Source organism: Pyrgilauda ruficollis, unplaced genomic scaffold (genome assembly GCF_017590135.1).
Source record: "Pyrgilauda ruficollis isolate IOZ18807 unplaced genomic scaffold, ASM1759013v1 scaffold59, whole genome shotgun sequence".
NCBI classification, from domain to species: Eukaryota; Metazoa; Chordata; class Aves; order Passeriformes; family Passeridae; genus Pyrgilauda; species Pyrgilauda ruficollis.
This window is the reverse complement of record NW_024527599.1, coordinates 4,767,057-4,793,959: the sequence shown is the minus strand read 5'-3', so window position 1 is coordinate 4,793,959 and position 26,903 is coordinate 4,767,057. Positions and strand designations below refer to the sequence as shown.

Sequence of the window (26,903 nt, the reverse complement as noted above, 5' to 3'; positions counted from 1 at the left end):
CTGGCTGCAGCTCTCCTGCTGCTCAGCCCAAGTGACACCTCGTCCTTCAGGCTCCTCAAGTGTTCTGGGGGAGCCCTGGATGTAGGACAGCACTCTGCTGCACATGATTTGCTTTCCAAGGGGAAGTAGCTCCCAAATGTGGTTGGAGAGCTCAGATCTGTCACCCACTGTCTGGGTGAGCTTGGGAACCAAGAGTTGCTGCAAGGAATGGAGTGGAAGATGCTGTTGGTGCTCCCTGCTGGCCTCAGTGACTCCTCTCCCCCCGAGGACACAGGCAGAGGCAGGAAGGATCACCACCACTTCTGGTACAGCACAAATCCACCCAGGGCAGCTCTGCTGGAGTTCTGCCCATCCCCAGGACTTTTCCTCCGTGCCCCAGCAGTGTGTGCATGCCCTGGGCACAGGGACCAGCTGCCCTGGGAGAGCTCTGGAGCGTGCTGTGCTCCAGGGGAGGGAGCAGCTGCTCTTGGCTCAGCCAGCCTGGCCATCAGAGCCTGCTGTGTGCAGCCACAGCACCCTGGGCACCTGCCCTGTTAAACCAGTGCCTCACACTGGGTGCAGCAGCTGGGACTCCAGGAGGGAAGAGCTGGGGGTTTCAGCAAAGAAAATTCCCAAACCAGACAGCCCTGTGGCAATAAACACTGAACACTGCATTTTCACTGAAGTTTATGAATAAAAGCACATATTCCTAGCACGGGGAGTGTATGCAGAGTGGAGCCACTTGTAAATTACTTCTGCTGTGGGAGTTTTGGGATCTGGTAAACTCGGTGTTAAGGTTGTCTTGAAGATAGAGCAGCCCAAAAAGTGTGTCCCCATCTCCAAATGCACCACAGATTCACTCTTCTCCCCCAAACAAATGTTTAACCGGATGCTGTAGGTCAATATTTGCCTGCCAAATTCCCAAACAGGGGGTGGTGCTGAAGGTCGCTGCTGGGAGGGGGGGCTGGACTAGAGCTGTGTGTGCCCCAGGCAGAGCTGCTGGACAGGCTGAAGCAGGTGCCAGCTCCAACGTGGACATGAACAACCTCAGGTAAGGCACAAAGCAAAGGATTTGACAGAAATGAGGGCTCCTGCAATGGCCCTCTGGGAGTAAAGGGGGCAGAGGGTTAAAGGATGGGCACTACCAGGGAGGAAAAGGGGTATTGGGGGTTGTATGTGACTGCAGGATTTGGGGTGAAGGAAGGGGAGGAGTGAGCTGGTCTCAAGTTATCTTCTGCCAGTGGGATCTCAGCCCAGCAGTTCTGGGAGAAGTAAGGGCTGCTTGGAGAGTGGAAAGCAGCCCCAGGAATTAAATGTGGACGCCATGCAGGGGGCAGGGCTTGGAGGTTTCCTGAGAAGGAGAAGGTATTTTATTTCTGTCTGAAAGGGAAAAGTGGCTGGGTGAATCGTTGGCCAGGGAAGGGGTGGGGTTTTGTCCGTGACCCTGGAAGCCCTGTCCCACACTGGAAGTGGAGCACAGAGGGGAGAGAGGCTGGGTTTGCCAGCAAAGGGGGAAGATGAGTGCTGGGAAGGGGACTCCTCCCCCTTCCAGGACATAATGCCGGGAAACTGCTCTGGTATTGCACTTGGTACCTGCAAATTCCCTCCCAGGCAGCGCTTGCTGAGCACCTGCAGGTCAGTAGCCCTTCTCCCAAGAGCCTGGGGCACAGCTGAGGATGCTGTGCCTGTATCCTGCTGGTTTCCATGGGAAAGGAGCAGAAAGGCTCGTCTCCTTCCAGAGGCACAGTGTGTGCAGCACTGATTAGGGAAATACCATTTGCAATCCAGAGAAACCAGGGCAGCAGGGTCAGAGAGGCAGGATCCAAGCACAGCCTGGCTGTGGCTGCAGCTCTGCTGTGGGCCCCTGCTCCTCTCTGCTTTCCCTGCCTTGGCACCAGACCCAGGAGCCCTGTGTTGTTTCTCTGCAGCATTGTTCATCTCCCTTTTGCTTTCCACGAGCTCCTGTGCCAACCTGTTTGGCCAGGTTGATAATTTTCTCCCTGTAGACCTGAACAGGCTGAGCTCGCAGCTGGAAATAACTCCTCTCTCGGCTGGTCCTTGTGTTCCAGGAAAATGGGGTTCCTCTGGGGGCTGCTCTGCCTGGCTGCTCTGCACAGCCTCCCAAGGGTAAGTTGCTACTCCAGCAAAGAGCAAGGGAAGTGTGGTGGCTCCCTGAGCCAGACCATGGGCAAATACCACCCAGAAAAGCCCTGGAAGGCAGATTGGTGGAGGATACTGCTGGGGGGTTCACCAGCAAGGTTTCTAATGTTTTACCCAGCTAAAATAGTTGTGGATGTTCTTATTATTCATATTTCTGTAGAAATTTTTCTTTTGGAACTTGACCTCAACTGTATTTGGTGACCATGACCTTCAGGAGTTAACAGGAACTTTTAGAAAAGCAGGTTTTTCCTCCCCCCTCACTTTTAAATCTGGATCCCTGTCAGAACTGAGATTGCAAAACCCCACTGCTCACTCTCAAAAGGATCCATTATTTTGTGCCAGACTGGCCTGATCCCTTTCTAAACAAATCCAGTGTTTGCAGTGTCTCCCAGCTGCTCCTCACTTCCACCTCAGACCCTGCCACCCCTTGGTCTGCATCCCAAAATCCTGCCCATGCTGGTGCCTTGTGGGGACTGCTACAGCCAGGATTGCAGTGGGAGCAGGGAAGACACACTCTGGAAATTCAGAGGGACCTGACTTTTTTTGTTTGTTGATTTTTTTCCCCCACAGCTGGCACATGCCACTGACCAGCAGCGTCTCTTCCTGGACAAAGATGGGAAGCTGAGGGTAAGCACTGACAGGTTCTACCCCAGGGGCTGAAGTTGTGCTGTGGGATTTGCAGTTTTTCCTGAGAAGGGATGAGCCCAGGCAGTGCCAGTGCCAGGAGAAAGTCCATCTTTCTGCAGGCTTTACTCCCAGCTGCTGCCAATGCTGTGCTCCTTCAGGTTGGAAGCTCCACCCTAAAAAATTGAGCAGAGCATGGAGTTAACATCAGTATGGTGCGTACAGGGCTGGCAGGTGGGTGATTTAACTTCTGATTGATAAGGAAAGGTGAGGGAAACCACCAGCTGTGAGGATGACAGGGAGAAAGATCCAACCCACTGAGCCTGAGATGTTTCAGATCATGCAAATGTGAGGCAGTACTAAAGGCTAAAGCTTAGAAGAGTGGAAAATGAGGAAATGTAGAGAGAAGAAGGATGGAATAGAACACACAGGTCAAGAAAACACAGATGCCTAGAGGAGGAATTGAGCCAAACTGGATCAGGACTGTGACAGCAGCAGAAGGGGTGACCAGTGTGAGGCAGGTGGGCACTGCTGAAATGTGTGAGGGGAGGAGATGAAATCAAGGCTGAAGATGATGGAGCTGTAAATGCTGAAGGCACAGGACATGTGCTGAGCTGGTGGTGAGTCTTGCCCTCAAGCTTTCCTGAGAGCAAGTAGAGGAAGAACCACTGCCAGACCCTCACTGGCTCCATTTTCACAAGATACAAGACCTCTTTTCCAAACCATTCTCCTCAGGGTTAAAGGGAAACTGAAGCAAAACCACCACCAGAGCAGAGCAGTCCAGCTCTGCCCAGTTTTCTGAGCCCATTTAGGTGTGCAGTGAAAGCCCACGAGGGTGTCACTGTGCTCTTGCTTTCCCAGTGCTATCCTTGTTTCTCCCCAGGACTTGAAAATTGCTGGAATTGCACAGTCGGATTTGCCTGGAGCCATCCCAGCCCTGCCAGAGGGAAAGATGGTAGAATTTAGTTATGACAGCTTCCAGGAGAAGGATGGACCCATGTCAGCATTCCCCACCACCCTGTCAGACACGAGGGATGACTGGAACTCAGAAGATGAAGCTGTAGCTGGGGCTGGGGGCTGTCCTGGGAAGAACTCACCTGGGGAAAACGCCTCTTCTGAAGAGGAAGGAGAGGCTGGAGATAAAAGCTGTGAGATGACTTGGAAGAAGAGCCAGAGGCTGGCAGATGGCTTGATGAGATTCAGCATTGATCTCCTGAGAGAGGTGCAGCTGGAGTCCAACAGAACCAACGTGATCCTGTCCCCCCTCAGCATCGCCCTCGCCTTGTCTCACCTGGCTCTGGGTAATTCTTAGTGGCAAAACCACCATTCCCTGCCCTTCCCCATCTCCTTTCCCAGAGGCATGAGCAACCAGATGCAAATGAAATACAGTCCCTTCCACTTATCCTTGCTCCTGCAGCTTTAATTAGGCATGATTACAATTGAAGCTGCCCTCTGAGGCTCCGACTCTCAGATTTCTCCAGCCTCTTTTGTGAGGCACAGCGTGTTTCTAACAAGAGGCAGCCAGAGTAACATCCCTGTTTTCCACTCCGTGGGCATGACACCTAACAGGAATTTGATTTTTAGGAGCAGCAAATCAGACAGAGAAGCATTTGCTGGAGGTGATGCACCTGGAGTCAGTGCCCTGCCTCCACCACATGCTGGGCACCCTTTGCAGGAGGCTCACAGAGTCCACCCTCAGCCTTGGCTCACGTCTGTACCTGCAGAAAGGTGAGAGGTGGCCCGGGGGGGCTGGACTGGTGTAGGACAAACCTCCCAGTCACAGAGAGGGATGGAAGCACCCTGGAGACATCAATTTCCCCTATTTCTTCCTCTTGGGGAGTGTCATATGACACTGAGCAAACCTTTTCCATCATTCCTCCCCTTTGCCAGGGTTTGAGGTGAAAGATAAGTTCCTGGAGGATTCAGAGAAATTCTATGGAGCAAAGCCCAAGACCCTTTCTGGGATCAGTCAGGACGACCTCATGGCCATAAACAACTGGGTAAAGGATGTCACTCATGGGCAAATTCCCTCCTTCCTCCAGCAGCTCCCTCAAGACACAGTGATGCTCCTGCTCAATGCCATCTATTTCCACGGTGAGCTCCACAGGCCTTCCTTATTTTTTCAAGAGGAAATAGCTAGAACTCCAGTTTTCTGCAAGCCCCGTAGCTGAACAGCCTCTCCTCTCCTCTCCTCGCTTCCTGCTAGGCAATCTGCTTGTTCTTGTGCATCTGCTGTTCCTCTTGCTTAGATTTCTTTACAGTAATAATTCCCAACTGCTTCACATGTGCTAAAAATGTTACTTGACAGCAGAGCCAGGACACAGCAGGTGGGACCTGCAGTGTCTTTGCCTCCTGGTTCAGGATCCCAGGCAGTGGCACATCCCTGCTCATCTACTCAGTGATCTTAAAGGTCTTTTCTAACCTAAATGATGAACCAGGTCGTTTGCAGCTCACTGCACACCCACCACAGAGCTCAGAGGCAGCTTCTGTGGATTTCTCTCTGACTACAGCACAGTGGTCGGCCACATCTTCCTTTTTTAATTCCCTGAGGGCTGTGCACAGACCAAACACTTCCAGTGTAAATCTACAAACGTTTTACCTTGGTCTTGGAGTAGTGTTTCCCTCTCTGCAGCACAGAGGCAATACTCCCCATTTTTCAAAGCACAAACATAGTTTCTTTTATCTCCATAGCCTTCAGTAGTCTCCCACGCTGAGGCATGAGGATTAATCCATGTTCTTTTTTGTTATCCCATAGTTTCTCTCGGGATGATAAGATTTTCCTGCTGTTAGGGCTCTTCCAGCCTTGGTACTGACTTCTCTTTGCTGTATTTTCATTTCCCTGGTCACTATTGGCCTTGTTAGAGAACTCAAGATAGGAGGAGTGTCAGCTCAGCAGTTTCTGGTTTTCTACTCAAATTTACCTTCAACACTTTCAAAACTTTTATTTTTACAGGGTTTTGGAGGAATAAGTTTAATGCAAGCTTCACTGGGCCAGATGTGTTCCACCTTGACAATGAGTTTGTGGTCCCAGTTGAGATGATGAAAGCCCACCAGTACCCCCTGAGCTGGTTTACTCTGGAGTCCCAGGATATTCAGGTAGAGATCTCTCAGGAGTACAGCAAATTTTCACTGGAATTTCCTCTTGCTCTGGTATTTTACTAACTGCAAGCATTCCCTTCAAAAAACCAAATGTTTTTTTTTAACAGGCATAGCACACAAAAATTTAATAATCATTCTTTGTCCTTGCTTCCAGCAAGAATGTTGAAACTTCACTTTTAATCTCTAGGAAAAACCAAAAAGAGATATTCCGACTAACTGGGAATTAATAGAATTTTAAAGCTCTGAGTTAAAGATAAATGAGGAAATATGGAAAGAAATTCCCTCAGACAATGTGCTGTTGGAGTTTTTCAGAATCCAGAAAATTTTTCAGAATCCAGCTTTCACTCTGCCATGTGCTCAACTTTACCAGCCAGTGGCTAATACTAAAATCTAAAGCTAAATTCTCCTCTGGAGAAATCAGACCCCTCCTTCTCACCAGGCTGTTTTCATCTGGGAGCAAGAATGGCCCTGTAGACCAATTAGAAAAATACTAAATTAAAAGCATCACTTTGTAGACTTCCCTTCCTTTTCCCTGAATTCTTCTCTGGTTGGTTTTATTTCCAGGTGGCCAAGTTTCCCTTTAAGAGTAATGTGAGTTTTGTGGTCATTGTACCAAACCACAACACCCGGAACACCTCTCACGTGCTGGAGAACTTCCCTTACAAACAACTGTGCAGGCTTTTCCCCAGAGAGGTGCCCACCACAGTGAAGATCCCCAAAATAAAGTTGGACTACCAGCTGGAACTCAACCAGGTTCTCAGCCAAATGGGTAAGGCCTCTGGCAGGGTTTGCACAGAACAAGAGGAGCTGATCAATCTGTTCGCTGACACCAAAAGCTGCCACCCTTGTTTCTAAAGCTGTGCCTCACAGCTTGCTCCAGAACTCCAAACTCTCTCAGCTCTTCTTCCTCTCCTCCTCCTTACTCCTTGCTTGCCTGGCACCAAATGTTTTGCTCCAACTAGATGATACTACAGAGAATTCACAGCTTCTCACAGTCTTTACGAGATCTTCCTATTGTAGCCAAGACCAACTTCCCCTGTGCATCAATCTCAGTCTCTTTGTCATTTAATTGTGTCCAGGACATGGAAATTGCCAACAGAGAAAATGCAGATCACAAAACCTGGAGCTGAAATAAAACATTGGGTTCTGCCTTTCCAGATGAGAATAATTTAAGAGTTCACTTTGTTTTGCAAAGAATTGCTTTAAAAAATAATTTCTGTTGAAGTGTTTCCAGCCTAGCTAGAAAGAGTCTTCAGACTTGCTGCTGCTTTTTAAGGATGACTTCAAGTTCTTACACTACTGTTCTTAAAGAGGTGGAATTTTTGTTTCTCTTCCCTGTCAGTTCTCCAGTCCTTCATGGTGGGCAGCACATGGAGCAACAGATCAGGGAATTGCTTTCTTCAGACAGCTTTGAGAAAACTCATAACTCATGGCACCAACTTGGTCTCGTTTCTCTGCAGGCCTCCAGGAGCTGTTCACGAGCCCAAATCTCCAGAAGATCACAGAGAAGCCTCTCTTTGTGTCCAGTGTACAGCACCAGGCCACCCTGGAGCTTAAAGAAGATGGGGTGGAAGCATCTGCTGCCACCAGTGTCGTGCTGTCACGCTCAGTCTCTGCCTTCAGCATCGACAGGCCCTTCCTCTTCATCATCTTCGAGGATGAAACAGGGATCCCACTTTTTATTGGCAGTGTCCAGAACCCCAACCCAGATGCTGCTCCCCAGATCCGAGAGCCACAGGACTCACGTGAAGCCACAGAGGCCAACAAGCACCGCGTGCCCAAATAGCCGAGGGCAGAGCTGAGTGTTCTGGGACTCCTGCCTGACCCTCTGGACCAGCTGGGAGAGGCCTCCTGCCCCTCTGAGGCCACAGGGGGCAATTCCTTGCTGTTTTCTTTTCCAGATCCCTAGAGACCAGTCCTGGGATAGCCCATTCCAGCCCTGATGAGCTTCTCCAGGTTGAGGCTCCCCTCTGTTGAACCTGAAAAGCTTGTTCTGCCTGGATTTCCCTTCCAGGGCTCTCAGTCATGGACGGGAGACTTTTTTGTCCCCAGACTGCTATTAGAGTCTTCATTAAGATCTTATTAGAGTCCCCTGTAGCCTGGAATCATCATTAGCATCTGGCAGCTTGGACATCAGCCAGGGCTGTATTAATGTGGCTCTTCCTTCCGCAGTTCCTGGGAACACGAATCCCTCCGTGTTCCTCTGAAAACCATCTGCGCCCACCTAGACAACGACCTCCAGAGCAACTGGACTAGAAACCAGTTGTCTTCTCTAGGATGAGTCACAGCCACTTCCAGGCATGGGTTCTTTTCAAAGATTCCCTTTTCCCACTCCTTGGCTATTTGGATCTGATGTAGGAGGCTCTGCTGTAGGAAACCCCTCCCTTTGGATCCTTCTCTCCAGCCCTTCTTCTAGAGGCTGGGTAATGTTAGATTTTGCAAGGCATATTTTATAAAGTGTTTTTTAGTAATTTTTATGTTGGCAGAATAATAAAGAATAAAGCAGAATATATTTGCTGAAGGTGTTGCATTGAAGGACCCAACAGACAAAGGGAAAAGGGACAGAAGTTTAGTAATTGCAAAGATTGGGAGGAAAAAAGTCTGGGCATGACAGAAGAAAAGAAGGGAGGGGTTGTGGCAAAGGATCTGTTTTTTGTCACACCTTGTCACAGGGAACAGCAGGGGCTGGGAGGTGAAATGGCAAATCTGTAAAGACTCTCCAAGGGCCAAGTCCAACAAGTTTTGGGCATCTCCCCTGGCAAGTGTTTAGGGGATGGATGCTCTCTGGGTCAGAGCTGGCTTTGTGAGATGGCAGAATTCCCTGAATTAGGGCATGAGCTCAGTGGCACAGGGTCAGGAGGGTGTTTGGCCTGTGAGCAGCAGTGCAGGGATAAGCAAAGATGTAACAGCCCTTAACCTTTCTCTCGGGTAAAACGTGACAACTGCTGGGATCTGCTCAGAGGGTCAAAGGTGCTGATCTGGCATCTGTTACCTCTGATTTGTTCTTCACTGGGGTACTCCTGGCTCCACAGTATCCATGCTGTGGATGGCTGGGACAGCTTCCAGGGAAAGGAGGAAAGATTTTGACACCTGTAGCTGAATGTCACTGCTTTTGTTTTGGCAAAAGACAATGTCCTGTTGTAGCTCCCCTTTGGTCTGAGGTGGGCAGAGCCCATCACACCCCCTGAGGTGGGTCCTTGTTGCAGTGCAGCAGTGCCCTAAATGCCCATGAGGCCCTGGCAGATTGTCCAGAGAAGCTGCCCCATCCCTGGAAATGTCCAAGGACAGCTTGGACGAGGCTTGGAGCAACCTGGGATAATGGAAGGTGTCCCTCCCCATAGCAGGGGGGGCTGAAACAAGGTGATCTTTAAGATTCCTTCCAAACTAAACCATTTTATGATTCTATCAACAAATTTTGGGGTTCCTCCACCCAACCAAGCCATCCTATCACTTAAAAATTATGGGCCTAACTCAGCGGTACTTCTGTACAAAACAACTCCTGTCCACAGTAATTTCTGCTTCCAAACCCCCTCAGCTGCTGGGTGGAAAGGATGGTGCTCTGTTCCTGCAGAGCAGCATTTAGAGAGCCCAAGGGCCATCCTTCTGGCAGTGTTTTCCTCTCTTGGGAAGGCTGCCTTCCCTCAAAGGAAGGAGCAGAATGCTTCTGGGAGCCTCCGTCCCTGAATAGTCTGCACCATCTGCTGGCATAAGAGCAGGACTGACTCACTAACCATGAATTTTGGGGATGCAGGCGACTTTGGGGAATAAAAAGTCCTGGCTCCAGCCTCCAATTATGCATTTCTTCCAGTCTAAAAGGGGAAGAATGGCCCGAGATAATGCCTACCCCTCTAACCAATGTAATGACACAAACCCTTCAGAAAGAGGCTGTAATTACAGAGCCCTGCAATTTTAACAAGTAAACCCACAAGAATTCAGCCTTTCTTACGAGAGGGCACAGCTCTAGCCCACAGGGAACATTTTAGCTTATTTATTTATACAGATTCATTCCTAGCATTCAGAAATACCATTCCATGCCTTAGGTAAGTCTTCTTTGGCTACTGTAACCTCCCTGAATGCCACCCTGTTGCACTGCAACCGCTGCAAAATTTGAAGCTCAAGTTTTCCTTTTCACGCCTCTGCCCTCCAGCTCCCGCTTTTATAAAGTTTTTTCCCTTGTTCTCAGTTTCCTGAACAGCTTGGTTCTTATTTCCTATTTTCTGTCTTGCTGCCATCACTCCTCCTCCAAGCTATTCTTGTCAAACTATTAATTTCATCTTATTTGACAGTACAGCAGCCCTCCATGACTGTGCTTCGCTCAACAAATTATCAGTTACACCAACCATAAGACTCTTTTTCACTCCACTGACTTTCCAGAAGAGGCAGTTTGTAAAATGCAAAGTAATATTAATGTTTCTGCTCAGGAGTTTCCACTTTGCATTGCTAAAGCTTTCATTTTGACGGAGCTGTATTCTGAAAAGACATGACTAGCACAGGGTGTCTGCTCTATCCATCTGCACCACTGGCTCAGAATATCAAATAAGTCCCACTTTCTTTCATATTAGATGTATTTTTTTCCTTACCTAGAGCAAATTCATATCACCAGTAATTCCACAGTAGAGGTGAACCCTGTCAGAGAGCAAACTGAGACCAAACCAGAACAACAGCAAAATGTTTGTATTGATTTAATAAAACTGGTTTTGTTAGATGAGTTTAATGCACCATTTCAGGAATACCCTTCACCTACAGGAATAAAGTTGGCTTTGGTCTGTAATAACATTCTATGAAACTACCACTCTGATTTAAATGGTTTTAAAACCAAACCTGTATTTAAACAGACGGATTTTCATTTGAAGATAGAGACAAGACATAAAAACTTCTCTAGTAGTCCTTCCATAAAGGGCATTTTAACAGCACAAACAAGGTATCACAAAGAGATGAAAACCACCAGAAAACATCTCCACAGCCAACACCCCCATTCCTGGGCTAAGAATGGAAGAATAACAAGTACAATCTTTTCTCTGCAGATGATTTTGCACAGAGCAAGCTGAGAAGCAGCTGAAAGCAGAGCTGCTACCCCTCTGGTTAGGAGGGCTGGCCTTTGAAGCACTGACTAATCACAGGGCACACCTGATTTGCTTTCCTGGCTTGCAAAACCAGCAGCTAATGCACCTCTGAGCCCATCCTTCCCCCTTTGCTGAGGGGCTGGATGAGCCCAGTGCTCACTGGGAGGAGCCCCTCGTTACCTGCTGGCAGGGAGCCCAAAGAGATGTCCCAGACTGGGGGCCCTGACACCACTGCCTTTGCAGCGTTTCCAAACAGAAAACCAGCTGGATCTGGTTAGCTACGTGTCCAGTTAGCCCAGTGTCCTGCTCCTTCCAGTAACCATGGCTGAGGAAAAAAAAGAATGGCAAGGGTCAAGGAAAACCCACTGTTCCCTGGCTGTGTTGCCCAGCTGGCCATTGGTAGCCTTCAGGGGACCTTTGTTCCACTAATTTGGTTTGGGTTGGGTTTTTTACCTCAAATCTATTTTTATCGTTCATCTTCTGCAATATCTAGTTATAATGAGTTTTACAATTTAATACTTGTTTAAAAATATATTCACTTGATTTAAATGTGCACGGGTGGGTGCTCCCCTTGAGCCTTCTGTGGAAAGTAATAATGGAACCCCTCTTCTTTCTCCATATCATTTATCATTTGGAGACCTTCTACAAGATTCTCTTAATTCATCTTCTTTTTTAACAAGTCCTTGGCTTTCCAGCCTTTCTTTTCAGCCAAAAAACTTTAAGTCAGTTAATGATTTCTTGTTAACTAGTAACTATCACTGGATACAAGCAGTTCCCAGCATCTTAACTGCCTCAAACAACAGAATTCTGTTTCCACAGTCTCTCCATTAAATCTTGGACATAAATCTATAAATCCATTAAACACTACTGCATTAACCATACCTCTGAGACAGAAGGAATTCCCTGATGTGACCTATGGCAGAACAGCAGGGATAAAATACTTGCTCAAACAGGGCAGGGCGTGTTTGCCTTTCCTACCTGTGCTTTACCCACCAGGCTGCCCTTGGCAAGGAGATTTGTTTTGGGGTGAAAAAAGGGTTGAAAAAATAGTGCAATTCAGGGCGAGGGTGGCAGGGGCAGAAAATGGGAGCAGAGCACTTTAAGAGAGCCCTGGGAAGCTGTAACCTGAAGCCTGCCGAAGGCTGGGCTGGGGGAAGCAGCAAAAAGCAGATGTGGCTGCACCAAACCCGAACTGTCCTCGACTCACACCCGCTGGGAGCCCCGAGAGCAGCGGCCGAGAGGAGCCCCAGGTAAGGGACAGCTCAGGGACAGCTCACCTGTGCCACTGCCAGCGGCCAGGCGAGCACAGGGCAGGGGCTGAGGCTGGGCAGCTCTCACAGGACCTGGGAAATTGGAAGAATGGTTCTTCTGCAGGTGGGATTCCCACCAAGAGACCTCACCAAGGATCGGGAGCCACCAGCATCAGCTTTGCCCCCGGGGTTGGGCTGTGCTGGGGAATTGGGGTGGGTTTTCTGCCTTTCAAGCATCTGCCTTGCAGCTGGGCACATGTTCTTTGTTTGTGATGGTGTGACAGTCAAATCCTCTGGAGCTGGTGGCTGCAGGATGCTCCAGGAGCTGTGGAACAAGCAGAGCGAGCAGCCTGAACTCATGGGTCCTGTTTCACAGCACCTCTAAAGTCAGAAGTGTTTATAAATGATGTGAGAGACTTGTACCACTGTAGGTGGAAAGTAAAATATTTCACTTGCACCTGCAGGCCTTCACAAATCGACAACTCCCAGACAGAAAGTTCCTTCTCAGCTCATTTCTCAAGGTTTTCTTCCTGTACTTTTTGACTGTAACATCACTTGCTGTTGCTCCTTCTCTTCTCCTTCAAGGCAGCCACAGATTTTAATATCATGCCTGAAACCATCCCACCTCCGATCCAACCAAATTCTTTTCTCTGCATTTCTGGCTGTGTGCTAAGAGAAATACAAATAGAATCCAGATGTTCAGGCCAATTCAAACGCAAAAGGCTTTGTCTTTTTAAAATGGAAATTGCTTTTTGGCGAAGTCTGAGAAATATGAAGCTGGTGACAGTACTGGCAAAAACAATACAATCTGCAAAACCAATCTCTGCTCCCATGCTCCCAGGAGCTCAGTGTAGCTGGAAGCAGAGGTTGTGTTGAGATTATTTTCTTTTTCTTCAGAGAAAAGGTTATGCTCCATGGAAAAGCTTCATCTCTAAGCTAGACTGGGCCAAACCTCTTCCTCTCAGCATGCAGGAGTGCAGTTTGGCACAGGCATCCTCACAGAGCCCTTGCTTAGCCTGTTAGACTTAGCCTCATGCAGGACTTCTGGCATCTCTCTTCCAGCATGGTGCCTGTCCACTGTAAATCTCTGGAACGACAGGAGCAATCCCAGCATCATATCCACTATCACACCATCAGATAGTAAATCCTCTTGATGCACATCTTCTGCACCAGAAACCTCACCCATTCTGCAGCTGGGATGGCAGCAGGTTGCAGGACGCAAGTGCATGGGGGGAAAGAGGGTACCACTTCTGTGTTACACTGGCTGAACACAGATGAGAGCTTAAAACCTTCCCTGTGATGCTTTTTTCTCCAAGGGAGAGCTTCCTCCACAAGAAAAGGCAGGGAAGGGAAACAACAAACTGCCTCTCAGCCTGCCTGAATGGGGTCTTGAGCTGGGGCTGTTGTCGCCACGTGTATTTCTAGCAGCAGGCATGTTTTCTTTGTAGCTGAAGTTAATCTGAAACACATGTTCTTCTTCCTCTGATTTCTCTAGTTGCCTGGATGACAGGGGTTAGTTAAATACAACCCTCTTCCTTTAATTTCTGGGAATCTATCTAAACATTGCTTCAGGCCAGCCTCAGCGGCGTCTGTTCTCGGGGGCAGGATGCTTCAGTAGCTCTGGTTTACCCACAGCAAAGCCCTGGGCTACTCAGTGCCCTCTGGACCAGACAGATCTGTCTGGGAGGGCCACTCATCCCAGTACTGGAGTGATGAAAAGTGGATTCTACATAAGGAAGTTGGGGAGTTTGGTGGTTTTCTCCCACCTCCATTAAAAATTTCAAATAAGCCAAGCTCTGCCTTCCACTTCTTCAGGTTTCCTTACTGTCTTTTAAGAAACCTCTTCCATTTTACTTCATCAGATTGCAAATAAGAAGCAAAGAATGGACAAAGGTACATGTAGACACAAGAAACAACAAACTACTGCCTGAGGCAGGTAATTTGTATATCAAACCAGTCAGTGTTGCCGTCTGCCCCATTCAACAATATGGATTTGGTACCTTTTATAAATGAAGCCTTGAATTTTTTTGAAGCCTAAGACTCAGAAGTAATGATTTGGTGCTTTTCTGGACCTTGGCACTCAGTAACTGCCAGCATCAGTGTGGTTTGGGCCACACACATCTGCTTTTGTGCTCAGGCACACCCACACCGTGTGCTTGCCCAATTTTAAAGTCACTGGGGCCAGTCTGGCTGAATACTTCAAACTAGAGAAGGAAACCTGGCTCAGATCAGGTGTGTGCTTCACAACTGGAAGGACAAGCAGCAGCATCTGTCACTGCAGCTCCCATCACAGCCATGTGCAGTGAATAGTCGTGGTAGAGGAGAATTTACGTGATTGCTCAAACTCTCTCTGTCATATTCTTACTCTGTAGGTCCAGGCATGCAGATTCCAGTGGTTCTCCTTTTCCTGGGTCTCTTAACTGTCCCAAGCAGAACCCAGAACTCAGCTACTGAGCAGGTGAGTAGGAGACAATATGCAGAGAGCAAGGGGAAGAGGTGTGGAGCAGGTAATTTAATTTTAGAGATTCTTACCAAAGGATTAAGCACTACCCCCCTAAATTACTGGGATTTTATTTAGCAACATAATGAGACTAACTCCTGCTTTACCTGGATAAAACCACAGTAGCTATATCAGGGGATGATCAGGAGGCAGAATTTCAAACTCAGTGCTGCCTTTGGCACTAAAGTAACCGTTCCTACACTCTGTGTAAGATTAAGTCAATATTTCTGTGGGTCATTGAAGAATATCTGTAGCTGTTTGCCTATGAAGTGTTTACCACACCTGCAAGTCTAACCAAAGCACTCCTTGGACCTGCCAGAACTCTGCCACAGCTGATGGAGCCAATGCTGGTGAGGAAGAGGAAGATCCATTCTACAAGAGCCCTGTGAACAAGCTGGCAGCTGCAGTCTCCAACTTTGGCTACGACCTGTACCGCCAGCAGTCCAGCCGGACAGCCACGGCCAACGTGCTGCTGTCTCCCTTCAGCCTGGCTACTGCACTTTCTGGTCTCTCACTTGGTGAGTTCTTTGCCCCATTTCCACACCCACCCTCAGGTTTGGCAGCCCTTCCCTCATGTTTTCCTGCTCGTTGGCAGGGGCTGGAGAACGAACCGAGGATGTGATTTCTCGCGCCCTCTTCTACGATCTGCTCAACAAGGCTGAGGTCCACGACACCTACAAGGACCTCCTGGGCAGTGTGACTGGGCCAGAGAAGAGCATGAAAAGTGCCTCCCGGATCGTCTTGGAGAAAAGTAAAAGTCCTTCTTCCCCTCTACAAAATTTTACCTAAAAAGCTGTCAGCAGTAGTTATTTTGGTGTGAGTGTATATATAAAAACACACTGAGTAACATAGCACTAACAGCTCTGGCTCTGACATCCTGCTGAGCCAGGATGCAGACAGGGCATGGAATGCTCTTGCTGCTCCAGAAAAAGCCTGGAAAGTTTGTGTGCACTTAAATAAAAGACCAGACACGCACATAAAGACATTGGTGACAGAACAGTTAACTCAGAGAAGACCTAAAAGAAACTTGCTGATAATTTTGCCTTCACTCCAGGCTGTCTGGCAGGTGTTGCTGGCTTCCAGGAACCACAGATCCCATTTTCTATTTGTGATAACACTCAGCCATATTCCTTTGTTTAATTCCTTGCAGAGCTATTTGAACTGTCTGCTTCTGGCATGCAATAAACATCTGCTGAGAATGCTAAGAGCTATCTTTTGGAACCTGCTGGTTCCAAGAATCCAATAGGTTGAGTAAGCTGTACTCAGAAAGCAGGCTGGGGAAAGAAGAAAGGCTGATGTGGGAATGGCTGTGTCCAAGCCTTCAGTTCTTATCTCCTTTTTTCAGTTTTCAGAAGAGAGTTATCCCATGCTCCACCATGGGTGGCTGTAGGATTTGGATCACTTTCCTTAATGTGCTTTCAGATATTCCCCTTCAAAGCAGGTTTCTGGAGACAAACAGGCACAGATATTTTATAAGAGACCTGCTGCTGGGCTTTGGATTGCCACCTGCTGCCTTGAGATTGTTTGGATAAAGGAGCTAACTGCAGCATCCGTGTTTTTATTCCCCAGGACTCAGGGCAAGGCCTGGATTTCACAGCCAGCTCGAGAAGTCCTACAAGATGAGACCAAGGGCACTGAGTGGCAACACCCAGCTGGACCTCCAAGAAATCAACACCTGGGTCCGACAGCAGACAAAGGGAAGGATCATGAGGTTCATGAAGGACATGCCCACAGATGTCAGCATTCTCCTTGCTGGGGCTGCTTTCTTCAAGGGTAAGAATGCTGGACACAGAAAAAGTGCATTAAGCACATGTTAGAGGAGATGTGAAGGAATGCTCTCACTTCCAATAAAGCAAACAGGCTGTAAAACAAAGAGTGTGAGAAGAAAGTGTTTGAGAATGTTTAGTAAAGAGGGAAAAAAAAGCATACTACCTGGACAAAAATAGTCCAGAGGGAGGAATTATTACTCTTGGGAAGCTGAATCTTGACCTGTTTGCAGTAAGAATTAGAGAGGGAAGTTTAAACTCACAAAACTCCATTCAGAGATGGGATATTACCATTTAGGGAAGGAACAGCTCAGAGTGTTCTGAGCCTTCTTACCACTGTAGAAGGAACAATTTGATACTAGAGAGCTGTTCTTAAACATACTGTAAGCCAGTGTCTTGGAGAATTATTGCTTAGAGACAAGGAGCAAAATAAAGGGTGGGGAGAGAAGCACTTTATATCCATTGACACAACAGTTACCCTTTAAAATAGTTTTGTAATTACATAAGTAGACATCAACTTCCCACTGGCTACTCCACCCATACACTGGCTTCATTATTTATTTGCCATTTAGCCAATTCTCAGATGAAAAGGAGGGGCCAAGGATGGCAGTAAATCAGTAGCTCCTATCAGTCTATTTCTATCCCTGTTATGCCTCAACTCCTTAATGCACAAATACTGAACATTAGAGCACAAGATTATTCAGCCACAGGCATAAGCCTGGTTTCATATGCTATTATTCCAGAAAAATCCTCCATTCTCTCTCTTATAAAACAGGGACATGGAAAACCAAGTTTGACACCAAGAAGACTGCCCTGAAGGACTTCTACCTGGATGAGGACAGGATTGTGAAGGTGTCCATGATGTCAGACCCCAAAGCCATCCTGAGATATGGTTTTGACTCAGAACTCAACTGCAAGGTCAGACAGCAAATATTGCCTAAGATCTCCTAAACCTCCTGAGGAGCAGGTTCAGCTACACCTACCTGTTAACCCATCCCAGCCTTGCTCCTCCCATCAGCTACTTTTGCAATCCCTATTTTGAAAGGCAGTGTGTTGACTCTTAGGATATCCTGCTTCTACCCAAGCTATGTCACAAGCAATCCAAAATATAAATTATGCCCAGGTCCTACCAGCCTGTATTGCTTGACTTAAAGTTGGGCAAGAAGGGCAGGGCACACCTCAAAACTCTTCCATCTCTACCTCTTTCAACCAATCTTTCCCTGGAGCATGAGTTCAAAGGTGTTCAAGTGAGAATTCCCCAAAGCAATGCTGCAGGATTCAGCAGGTGAGAGAGCACTTCCATAGCAGGAAGAGTGCAGCAAGGATGGATGAAAGCCTGGGGAAACAGCCTGAAGTGTCAAGAAGCATCTTGTCAAATAAAAGCAAACAGGGAAAATATCAAATGTTCACTGAAAAGGTTGAGATTCCAGCCTGAGCATCAGGCCACTGCCTGGTACAGGATGGGCAAAACTTTATTTTTGATGTGGCCCTTTCTTATCTCTCTCTTATTTCTGCCCTTGCAGATTGCCCAGCTGCCCCTGACAGAGGGAATCAGTGCCATGTTCTTCCTGCCCACAAAAGTGACCCAGAACATGACTCTGATTGAGGAAAGCCTCACTTCTGAGTTTGTCCACGATGTGGACAAGGAGCTGAAGACAGTCCATGCTGTGCTGAGCCTGCCCAAACTAAAGCTGAACCACGAAGAGGCACTTGGCAGCACACTAAAGGAGACAAGTATGTGCATCACACCCCCCTTGCAGCCTGCCAGGGCTCAAAGCAGTGGTCAAGTTGCTTCCTGCTCTCAGATTATGAAGCTGGTGGGTTGTTAGGTATGGTTGTGGAGATTTCACCAGCAACCAAATCAACTTCATCCAGGATTTCTCAGCTTTTTATCACATTCCTCCACCAAGCTCATGCAGTGCTGCTGAGATTGTGGGTGAAGCTCAGTACAAGCAGATGGAAGCTGCTCCTCCCTCTTCCCCCAAAAAACTCTGCCCAAGCAGCTCCCTGCCCTCGTGGATCACACGTTAGCAGTGCTGCTCCCCCTTCTGCAATCCATGCCTCCAGCTAATGGAACTTTCTCTCTTTTCTCCAGGGCTCCAATCACTTTTCACATCACCTGATTTCTCCAAGATTTCTGCCAAACCTCTGAGATTATCTCATGTGCAACACAAGGCAATGCTGGAGCTTAGTGAGGATGGGGAAAGATCCACACCAAACCCTGGGGTCAGTGCTGCTCGTCTGACCTTCCCCATAGAATACCACGTGGACAGACCCTTCCTTCTTGTACTGAGGGATGATACCACTGGAACCCTCCTCTTCATTGGCAAGATCCTGGATCCCAGGGGTGTTTAGATCCCTTCACAATAATCTGCAATGGTAGGGGCCAAATGGAAAGGGTGATATTGGGAGGGATACTGGCTCCCTGCTCTGCTGCACAAAGACACAATTTGCAAATCTTACGCCTTCATGCTGCAATAAAAGAGCTTTTGCTATTAATCTCAGCAAGCCCAAGTATTCTCCCTTGAAAGGTTATCTGCCTACACTCCCAATTTCCCCAGAGGAGGAATGCAGTTCTGTGTCCTGAAAGCAAACATTATCTGGTGTATGTTGCACTGTTCCCCATCCTGTTTTCCAACCTGACACCAGTTGTTGATTCTGAATCCCTCACCACTGACAGACCTGTGCTGGAGCCCTCCAAGTTCTGCAGTGCCCCCTTTTATAGACTGTAAGTTTGCACTTCCCAGGCTCTTGCCTCACCCCTTCCAACCGTTTCCATTTGACACTGGCAAGAAGGAAAGTGCCTCACAGTATTAAAAATAGAAGGCAACGTGCTCTGGATGACTGTATGTTCATAATGCTCAGGGCACCACACAGGGGAGAGTCACACCTCACACAAAAGCAACTCAAACATTTGCTTCCAACCCACACACAGAACTTACACAACAGCCTCTGTTCCCACCATACCACACACACCTCTCACGTTAGAATTGGTCATTTTATTTACAACAGGCTCACTAAAGAGCATTTCAAGACTTCATTCAAGTTGCTGTTACACATGATTTTCCAGCTTGTACTACATGACTACCCTACCACATGACACTTAGCTTTGATGAAAGATCATATTGCAGCTTCCTTTGACAGGGAAATTAAGTCCTCTGAAGGATGTTTCTGGGAAGCTCTGACAGGCAGGCCTTCATCTCTTGTAGTTCCTGGATCTGAGCACTCTGAGGACCAAAGTGCACTGACAAAATCCCCTCTGCTCTTTGAATCGTGCTCAGAGCTTCAGAAACTGAAAATCTGAAATAGGAAGATAATAAGAACAGAGCATGAAAACTACTTAATTCAGCTTCTTGACTTAAACAACCTTTAAGCCCTCCCTAACAAAAACCTAAACCTGTTCATGGCTACAGATGTCACCCTCCCCTGCCTTCCAGCAGCAGGAAAATTGTGTCTGCTTCAGCTGAAAAGGGAGGATGAGGGGAATGGAAAGGTAAGGAGATGGAAAAAACCTGAAAACATTATCTTTGAGTATACAGGAACCCACTACTTCATCACTGCAGCTCCTGCTAAAATTAATTTGGTTAAAGGGAGCTGTTGTGAGGAGATTTTCAGAAGCAGTCAGGGGATTTCCTTGCCAATAAAGCAAGAGGATTTCATTCCCTCTTTTGAGAGGATGTCAGCAACATTATACAACTGAGATATAAACACCAAGGGTGATGAGTCGACAGAATAAAACAATTGGACAGGGAATAAATTGAGAGAAGAAAAAGATAGACAGGCACAAAGGAGAGAAACAGATTCCTAAGAGAATACCTGTGCTAGACTGCCCTGTGTCCAGTGAGACACCCTCCAGGTGCCTTGATATTGTGTCAGAAACACAGGAGTGGTGTAGAGCAGGGACAGAGGGTGAAACCAAACTCACCCATTGAAGAGGATTTGTGCCAGCTTGAAAAGTTCATGGCCTGTTTCTACACTTGATGGCCCATGGTGCATTTCCACAATCTCAATACTCTTCTTCAGGTGTCTGGCTGCTTCCTGCCACTTCCCTGATGGAAAAACAAGCAAAACAAAACAATGAGAAATTAATAAATATTTCCTAGAGCTACTGTCACCCAAAGAATCTGACAGAATTAATGAAAATGTGGTGAATTCTGTCCACAGAACCAGGACAGGGAATCAAAAAGAACATGAGAGCACAGTATTATTGTTCACTGGCTGCTGGGAAGACAGGTTTGGTCTTTCTGAGAGCCCTGCTGACAAAACCAGGGAACAAAATGAGAGGGCTGGTCCAAAAAAAAGCTAGTCATGTTAAATTCAAAGTTCAGGAGACATGGGATAGTGAGAGGACAGTGCCATACCAAGAGTAGCATAGACCTGTGCCAGATGATCCTCCATCTCTCCCATCAGCAAATGCTCTGGAGACAAGAAGGTTCTAGCATCCATCTGACACTTCAGGAGCATTTTGATAGCCTGATCTATCAAAAAAAAAAAAAAAGGTTATAAAGTTCACCCTGTGGCCAGTGTCCAGTTTTCCACGATCCATGAAATAAAATCAATCCAATCTCATCTTTGCACAGCTGACTGGGGTTTGGTTAGGATTCAACACTGACTTCATCTGCACCTCTGCTTATTCTACCCCAACACTGGCCCAACTCCCTTCAGGAAAACAAGGCCTGGGAATGCCCAACTCCAATGTTACCCTGATTTCATTTAATTACTTTACTATGGAACAATATATGACTTAGATTAACACCCAGATCAGGAAAACAAGGCCTGGGAATGCCCAACTCCAATGTTACCCTGATTTCTTTTCATGTAACTACTTTACTATGGAACAATATGTGACTTAGATTAACACCCAGATCGGGGGGTATAAAAAATCTAAAGCTGAAGTCCCCAGGGACACCAGGCCACATGTCACAGCACCCCAATGGCATGAGCAACAGTGCCATCTCATGGTTTCTGTCCCAACCTGGCCTCCTCAGCTCCGGACCTCAGGGCACAAAGCTGAGCCTTACCAGCCTTCCCGACTCTCAGCAGGTCTAAAGCTTTCCTGATTTGCTGCTGAAGGTCCTGTAAACGGCCAGACAGGTGATCTCTGCTGGCTGAGGTTGCACAAGCTTCGTTTGAACAGCAAAGTGTGTCTTCTTCCCCCTGTGGAAATCACCTTTGTGATCATTCCTGCTTCCATTCAGCTTAAAGCTTACTCTCCATCTGCATTAGTTCTGGGTTACAGAGATGCTAAATTGTTTCTCAGTTGTATTAATTAAACAAAGTGATTTGTAAAAATAAATTGTTATCAGCTTATTTGATTCTATAAGAAACAGTGAGATACTGTCTTGACTCAACAGGGGCTTTTGTCTTCTGAGCAGGGATCAAAGTGAGGTTTTTACCTCTTGGCTTTCCCAGACCCAAACCTTACACACCCCAGTAAGTTGCACAATCATAACTATGGAGAATTACCTGCATTTGAGCCTGGCATTTGGGACAGCAGAACGAATTTCTGATGGACACCACACTCTTAACACCAGAATCTAACTCCTCGAGGCATGCTGGGCAGCGACACTCAAAGAAATACTGACTGAGAAGCTGCTGTCTCTCAGCAACCCTCATCCTACACCAGTGGGGCCCTGGAGAGGATGGCAAGGATAGAGATCACTCACAGGTACAGTTCTTAATATCAGAATAAATGGATTTTTGTTACAATTGAGACTAGGTATATTTTGGGGAGGACACAACTGGAGATTGAAAATCTAACAGAGGGCTTAAGGGATGAAATGTTGGTCAAGGCTGCTAAACAAAGACTCTGGAAATATTAGATGAGAATTATGATATAAATAGCCATCAACATGATAATGGCAGGTGAATAATGTCTGTGCCTTGAGACAAACACAGAATTGGGGCTTACCATAGCAGTGCAAAACCTCTTGGCCACTTGAGATTGGCTGTGCTGCCCTGACAGTGGCAGCTGTCCCACTGAATGACACGCTGGTATTGGGGCAGCACGAGTGGTTCAGGAGGCTGAGGACAGGGAAGAAGGCTGTTGCCAGCCTCACAGGCTTCTTATCTACAACAGCCCCATCTCCAGGCCCTGAAGACAGAGGAAAACCAAGCAGGTTGAGATTGAATGCTCACAAACCCACACAATTTCTGCAAGGAGCCCCGTGACCGATCGCAGGCAGCAGCAGAAAGGTTCCTGGTATATTGCTGCAATAAATAATAGCTAAACACACTCTGCATGGGCACCAAGGAACAGGCCAGCGTGGGACAGGCCATTAAATTGTAAACAAGTCATTTCCATCTGCAATGGGAGCTCTTTACAGCTAAGAATTTAATCTCTTCACTTCTCACAAGAAGATGGGCAAGGAGAGCACAGTCCTGGGCTCCTCAGGACAGGAAAGAGGAGCTACTGGAGAGGGTCCAGTGGAGGACACAGAGATGATGAGGGGTCTGGGGCATCTGTCTTATGAGCAGAGACTGAGGGAGCTGGGCTTGGTTAGTCTGGAGAAGACTGAGAAGGGATCTCATCAATACATACACAAATACAGGTGCCAGAGAATGGTGATGGACTCTTTTCTGTAGTGCCAGGATGAGGAGCAATGGCCACAAATTAAACAAGAAGCTCCACCTCAACATGAGGAAAAACTTCTTTCCACTGAGGGTGGCAGACCACTGTAACAGGCTGTCCAGGGATGTCTGGACACATTCCAAACCCACCTGGACATGTTCCTGTGTCACCTGCTCCAGATGGCCTGGGCAGAGGATTTGGACTGAATCATCTTCAGGGGTTCCTTCCAACCCCAACCATTCTGTGACAACACCGTAGGGCTTAAAATTTTATCTTACCCAGCTCCTGCATTACAGTGATTGCTTGTGCGTTACACTGCAGCTGCAACACGTGCCTCAGCATTGCTTCTGCCACAGTCTTCAGCTCTGGGGACAGCCCATCTGAGGTTTTCTCACATGTCTTTGGTTTGGACCACTGCTGAGGCGATTCCTGACTCAACACAGCAGCCTCCAGGCCAGCTGCTTGCAGCTGTTTGCACAGAGCTACCACACTGAGTGTGCAGAGGAACTTGTGCTCAGGGCTGTGCTGCTCAGTGTGGGGCAAAAGGTGGAACAGAGCTTGGTAAGAGCTCTGGTACCGACCACTGCTGTCACAACCAGGGACACCACTGCTACCAGCTCCTGCATCTGCTGCCTCACTGAGAGGCTTGCAGCTCGCCTCAGGGTTCTGAAGGTTCTTGTTCCCACAGTGGGACCCTGCCACCAGCCTGCTAACCTCTGCAAATCCTGCCAGCAGGACAGTCCTCAAGGCCACGTGGCAGAAGACCCCCAGCGTGAGGAGCAGCGCTCCCAGGGAACACTCTGTCCTGTGGTACTGCTGCCATGCCACGTCTGCACAGTCCTGGCTGCAGTACTTGGCATAACTGCAGCCCTGGCAAGGCACCGAGGCCAGGAGCTGCCTCAGACAGCGGTGGCAGTAAAGATCTGCGCTGGTGGCTCGAGTGTCCCACGCTGTGTCACCATCCTGCAGAGGAAGGCTCTCCCCAGGGCACAGCACGCTCACAAAGGCCTCCTCTTTCACCAGGCTCTGTCCTGGCACGATGTCCTGGGAGGCCACCAAGTGACGTCCTCTCTCTGCATCAAAACTCAAGCTCAGGGATGAAGATGCACCTGAAATCCTGTTGTTCTCTTCCCAGATCTCTGGCTCCCCTTGAATGCCACCACGTGCATCTCGTGCAGGCTCTGGACACTTCTCCTTCTCACCTAATTTAACCTTCAGCTGACTTAACTTTTTTAGCCGTGTCAGGTGTGTAGTCATGACCCCATCCAGAGCAATTTTACTCTCCAGCACTCTGAGGATATCCTGTGCATCCTGAAGCCTCCCCAGGCACAGCAGACACTCAGCTTTCCGCAGCAGGACCTTGGGCAGCAGCCTGTCTGGATAGCCATGGCTTTCAGCCCTGGCAATATCTTCCAAACAAACCTAGGAACAAAGATAAGGCCTTTTAAGTGGGCTTGAAAACCAGCTCGTGCTCTTTCATACCACCTAAGACAGTCTCATGGAAGAATCAGCAAATTCCACGTGCATAACCAACCTGCTGCCCAAATAAAGCATCCTGACACAGAAACAAAGTAAGAGCTCTTCAGAAAGCTGAGTTATGGACGCTTTAAGCACAGCTTGGGAAGCACATCTGATCTGCTGTCTCTTGTTTAACAATCAAACACCTCAGGGGAACGAGGACCTTGTGGGGTGGGCGCTACCCTGGCCCCACTTACCTCGAAGTGCCCCAGGTGGAGAAGGGCGGCCGAGCGGTTGGCAAAGCACACGGACACCTCGGGGCTCCCAGGGAGCTCGTGGGATGCTGCCTGCAGAGACCAGAGAACTGCTGCTGCCTGGGGGATCCCTCAAGTGGAGGACACAGAGATGATGAGGGGTCTGGGGCATCTGTCTTATGAGCAGAGACTGAGGGAGCTGGGCTTGGTTAGTCTGGAGAAGACTGAGAAGGGATCTCATCAATACATACACAAATACAGGTGCCAGAGAATGGTGATGGACTCTTTTCTGTAGTGCCAGGATGAGGAGCAATGGCCACAAATTAAACAAGAAGCTCCACCTCAACATGAGGAAAAACTTCTTTCCACTGAGGGTGGCAGACCACTGTAACAGGCTGTCCAGGGATGTCTGGACACATTCCAAACCCACCTGGACATGTTCCTGTGTCACCTGCTCCAGATGGCCTGGGCAGAGGATTTGGACTGAATCATCTTCAGGGGTTCCTTCCAACCCCAACCATTCTGTGACAACAGGATCCTCCCAGCAGGGCCTGCAGGATCCCCTCAGCAGGGCCTAAAGGATCCCCCCAGCAGGGCCTAAAGGATCCTCCCAGCAGGGCCTAAAGGATCCTCCCAGCAGGGCCTAAAGGAACCCCCAGCAGGGCCTAAAGGATCCCCTCAGCAGAGCCTAAAGGATCCCCTCAGCAGAGCCTAAAGGATCCCCCCAGCAGGGCCTAAAGGATCCTCCCAGCAGGGCCTGCAGGATCCCCCCAGCAGAGCCTGAAGGATCCCCTCAGCAGGGCCTGCAGGATCCCCTCAGCAGCGCCTAAAGGATTCCCCCAGCAGGGCCTAAAGGATCCTCCCAGCAGGGCCTGCAGGATCCCCCCAGCAGGGCCTAAAGGATCCCCTCAGCAGGGCCTAAAGGATCCCATCAGCAGGGCCTAAAGGATCCCCTCTTTGGGGATCCCCTCACGGGAGCTGCTCTTCGCCCCTCACCCTTCAACCATGAGGGGCTGCAGGACCCTTGCTTGGGGATCCCCCTGTGGCTGTGAGGTGTGGTGGGACCCCCTCATGCCACACGCACCTTGGAGTAGAGCCTCAGGGCAGCCTGGTACTGCCCCCGTTTGAATTCCCGGTTGCCCTGTTCCCGGTACCAGCTCGCAGCCTCCGGCTTCTTGTCCGTGGGTGCTCTGTGGCACAACTGCACCAGGGCTGCCTCCTCCTCCTTCTCGGTCCTGTGGGACACGGGGGCAGCACTGAAGAATCAGTTTGGAATTTCTGGTCCAGCCACCCTGCTCAAGCAGGATGATCCTTGTGGCACAGGGTTGTGCTCAGAGTGTTCTGGAATATCTCCAGCGAGGGAGACTCCACACTCTCAGTCTGTGCCACTGCACAGGGAAGAATTCTGCCCCACATTCTCGGAATCACAGGATCAGTTAGGTTGGAAAAGACCTCTGAGGCCATGGAGTCCAGCCTGTGAGGGATGCCCGGTTTGTCAGCACTGAATGCCGCATCCAATCTTTCCTTAAACACGTCCAGGGACAGCAACTTCACCTCCTCCCTGGACAGCCCATGCCAGAGCCTAATCACCCTCTCTGCAAAGAAATTCTTACTAGTGTCCAACCCAAACCTCTTCAAGTGAAGTTTAAGCCTACATCTTCTTGTTCTGTCACCAGCAGGATGGGACACGAGGCCGACCTCCAGCCTGCTGTCAGGTAAAAAGGTGGGATTTTATCCAGATGGAATGTCCCCGGCATCCCTTTCTGCCCGTGCCCCGTGTCCTGTTCCACCGAGCGGAGCCTAGTCCATCCTCTGACACCCCCCTTGATTATTTATTCGCATTAAGAGATGCTCCAGTCTCCCACCCCCCCCATTGCCCTGCACCGCACCCGCCCCGCCCGCGGCTCACCGGAGCAGATCGCAACCCAACCGCACCGCGTCGTGAAGCGAAGCCGCCGCCAGCCGCTCCCGCAGCGTCGGGTCCAGCGCGGCCCAGAGCCGGGCGGTGCGGCCCTGCCACTCCGCCACCGGCAGCGCCATCACCGCCACCGCGCCACGGGCAGAGCCGCCACCGCCATGGCGGCGCCCAGCAGCATCCCTGCACGGAACACCGCGCTACTTCCGCCGTACGGCGCCGTCAGCCAATAGAAGCGCCGAGCTGGCGGGGGACGCACGGCAC

At 48.8% G+C, this 26,903-nt stretch overlaps 3 protein-coding genes across 5 annotated transcripts; 2 read left to right on the top strand and 1 right to left on the bottom strand.

Moving 5' to 3' along the window:
• The first annotated feature begins 94 nt into the window (after positions 1-94).
• SERPINF2 (serpin family F member 2) lies at positions 95-11,789 on the top strand. 3 transcript variants are annotated; one of them, XM_041482695.1, is made up of 9 exons: positions 95-1,030; positions 2,049-2,106; positions 2,710-2,766; positions 3,647-4,064; positions 4,348-4,491; positions 4,654-4,857; positions 5,717-5,859; positions 6,427-6,631; positions 7,323-11,789. In XM_041482695.1, exons 1-9 carry the CDS (start codon positions 1,017-1,019, stop codon positions 7,646-7,648), a joined length of 1,569 nt encoding a protein of 522 aa, XP_041338629.1. In that variant the 5' UTR covers positions 95-1,016; the 3' UTR covers positions 7,649-11,789. The 3 variants fall into 3 exon arrangements, with proteins under 3 accessions (XP_041338629.1, XP_041338628.1, XP_041338630.1); XM_041482694.1 differs by having other exon boundaries at positions 1,986-2,106; XM_041482696.1 differs by having other exon boundaries at positions 935-1,030; positions 1,908-2,106.
• Positions 11,790-12,034: 245 nt separating this feature from the next.
• SERPINF1 (serpin family F member 1) lies at positions 12,035-18,945 on the top strand. The gene is made up of 8 exons (XM_041482697.1): positions 12,035-12,175; positions 14,548-14,633; positions 14,995-15,193; positions 15,271-15,426; positions 16,245-16,448; positions 17,217-17,359; positions 17,965-18,175; positions 18,537-18,945. Exons 2-8 carry the CDS (start codon positions 14,556-14,558, stop codon positions 18,794-18,796), a joined length of 1,251 nt encoding a protein of 416 aa, XP_041338631.1. The 5' UTR covers positions 12,035-12,175; positions 14,548-14,555; the 3' UTR covers positions 18,797-18,945.
• Positions 18,946-19,420: 475 nt separating this feature from the next.
• SMYD4 (SET and MYND domain containing 4) lies at positions 19,421-26,819 on the bottom strand. The gene is made up of 10 exons (XM_041482693.1): positions 26,634-26,819; positions 25,809-25,959; positions 24,728-24,817; positions 23,291-24,434; positions 22,353-22,535; positions 21,908-22,074; positions 21,463-21,598; positions 20,803-20,919; positions 20,367-20,490; positions 19,421-19,741 (listed from the first exon to the last, which is right to left on the bottom strand). Exons 1-10 carry the CDS (start codon positions 26,762-26,764, stop codon positions 19,591-19,593), a joined length of 2,394 nt encoding a protein of 797 aa, XP_041338627.1. The 5' UTR covers positions 26,765-26,819; the 3' UTR covers positions 19,421-19,590.
• Between the last annotated feature and the right edge of the window lie 84 nt (positions 26,820-26,903).

What these genes read in the sequence shown, in the direction of transcription:
- SERPINF2 (XM_041482694.1), top strand. An exon ending in CTTGTCTCACCTGGCTCTGG is followed by an intron (nt 4,065 to 4,347) that starts GTAATTCTTAGT and finishes TTTGATTTTTAG; the next exon opens with GAGCAGCAAATCAGACAGAG. An exon ending in CCAGGTTCTCAGCCAAATGG is followed by an intron (nt 6,632 to 7,322) that starts GTAAGGCCTCTG and finishes GTTTCTCTGCAG; the next exon opens with GCCTCCAGGAGCTGTTCACG.
- SERPINF1 (XM_041482697.1), top strand. Translation starts at nt 14,556, where the DNA reads ATGCAGATTCCAGTGGTTCTCCTTTTCCTGGGTCTCTTAACTGTCCCA. An exon ending in TGGGGCTGCTTTCTTCAAGG is followed by an intron (nt 16,449 to 17,216) that starts GTAAGAATGCTG and finishes CTTATAAAACAG; the next exon opens with GGACATGGAAAACCAAGTTT. An exon ending in ACTCAGAACTCAACTGCAAG is followed by an intron (nt 17,360 to 17,964) that starts GTCAGACAGCAA and finishes CTGCCCTTGCAG; the next exon opens with ATTGCCCAGCTGCCCCTGAC.
- SMYD4 (XM_041482693.1), bottom strand. Translation starts at nt 26,764, where the DNA reads ATGGCGCTGCCGGTGGCGGAGTGGCAGGGCCGCACCGCCCGGCTCTGG. An exon ending in AATGCCAGGCTCAAATGCAG is followed by an intron (nt 21,599 to 21,907) that starts GTAATTCTCCAT and finishes TGATTTCCACAG; the next exon opens with GGGGAAGAAGACACACTTTG. An exon ending in ACAGGTCTATGCTACTCTTG is followed by an intron (nt 20,491 to 20,802) that starts GTATGGCACTGT and finishes TTTTTCCATCAG; the next exon opens with GGAAGTGGCAGGAAGCAGCC.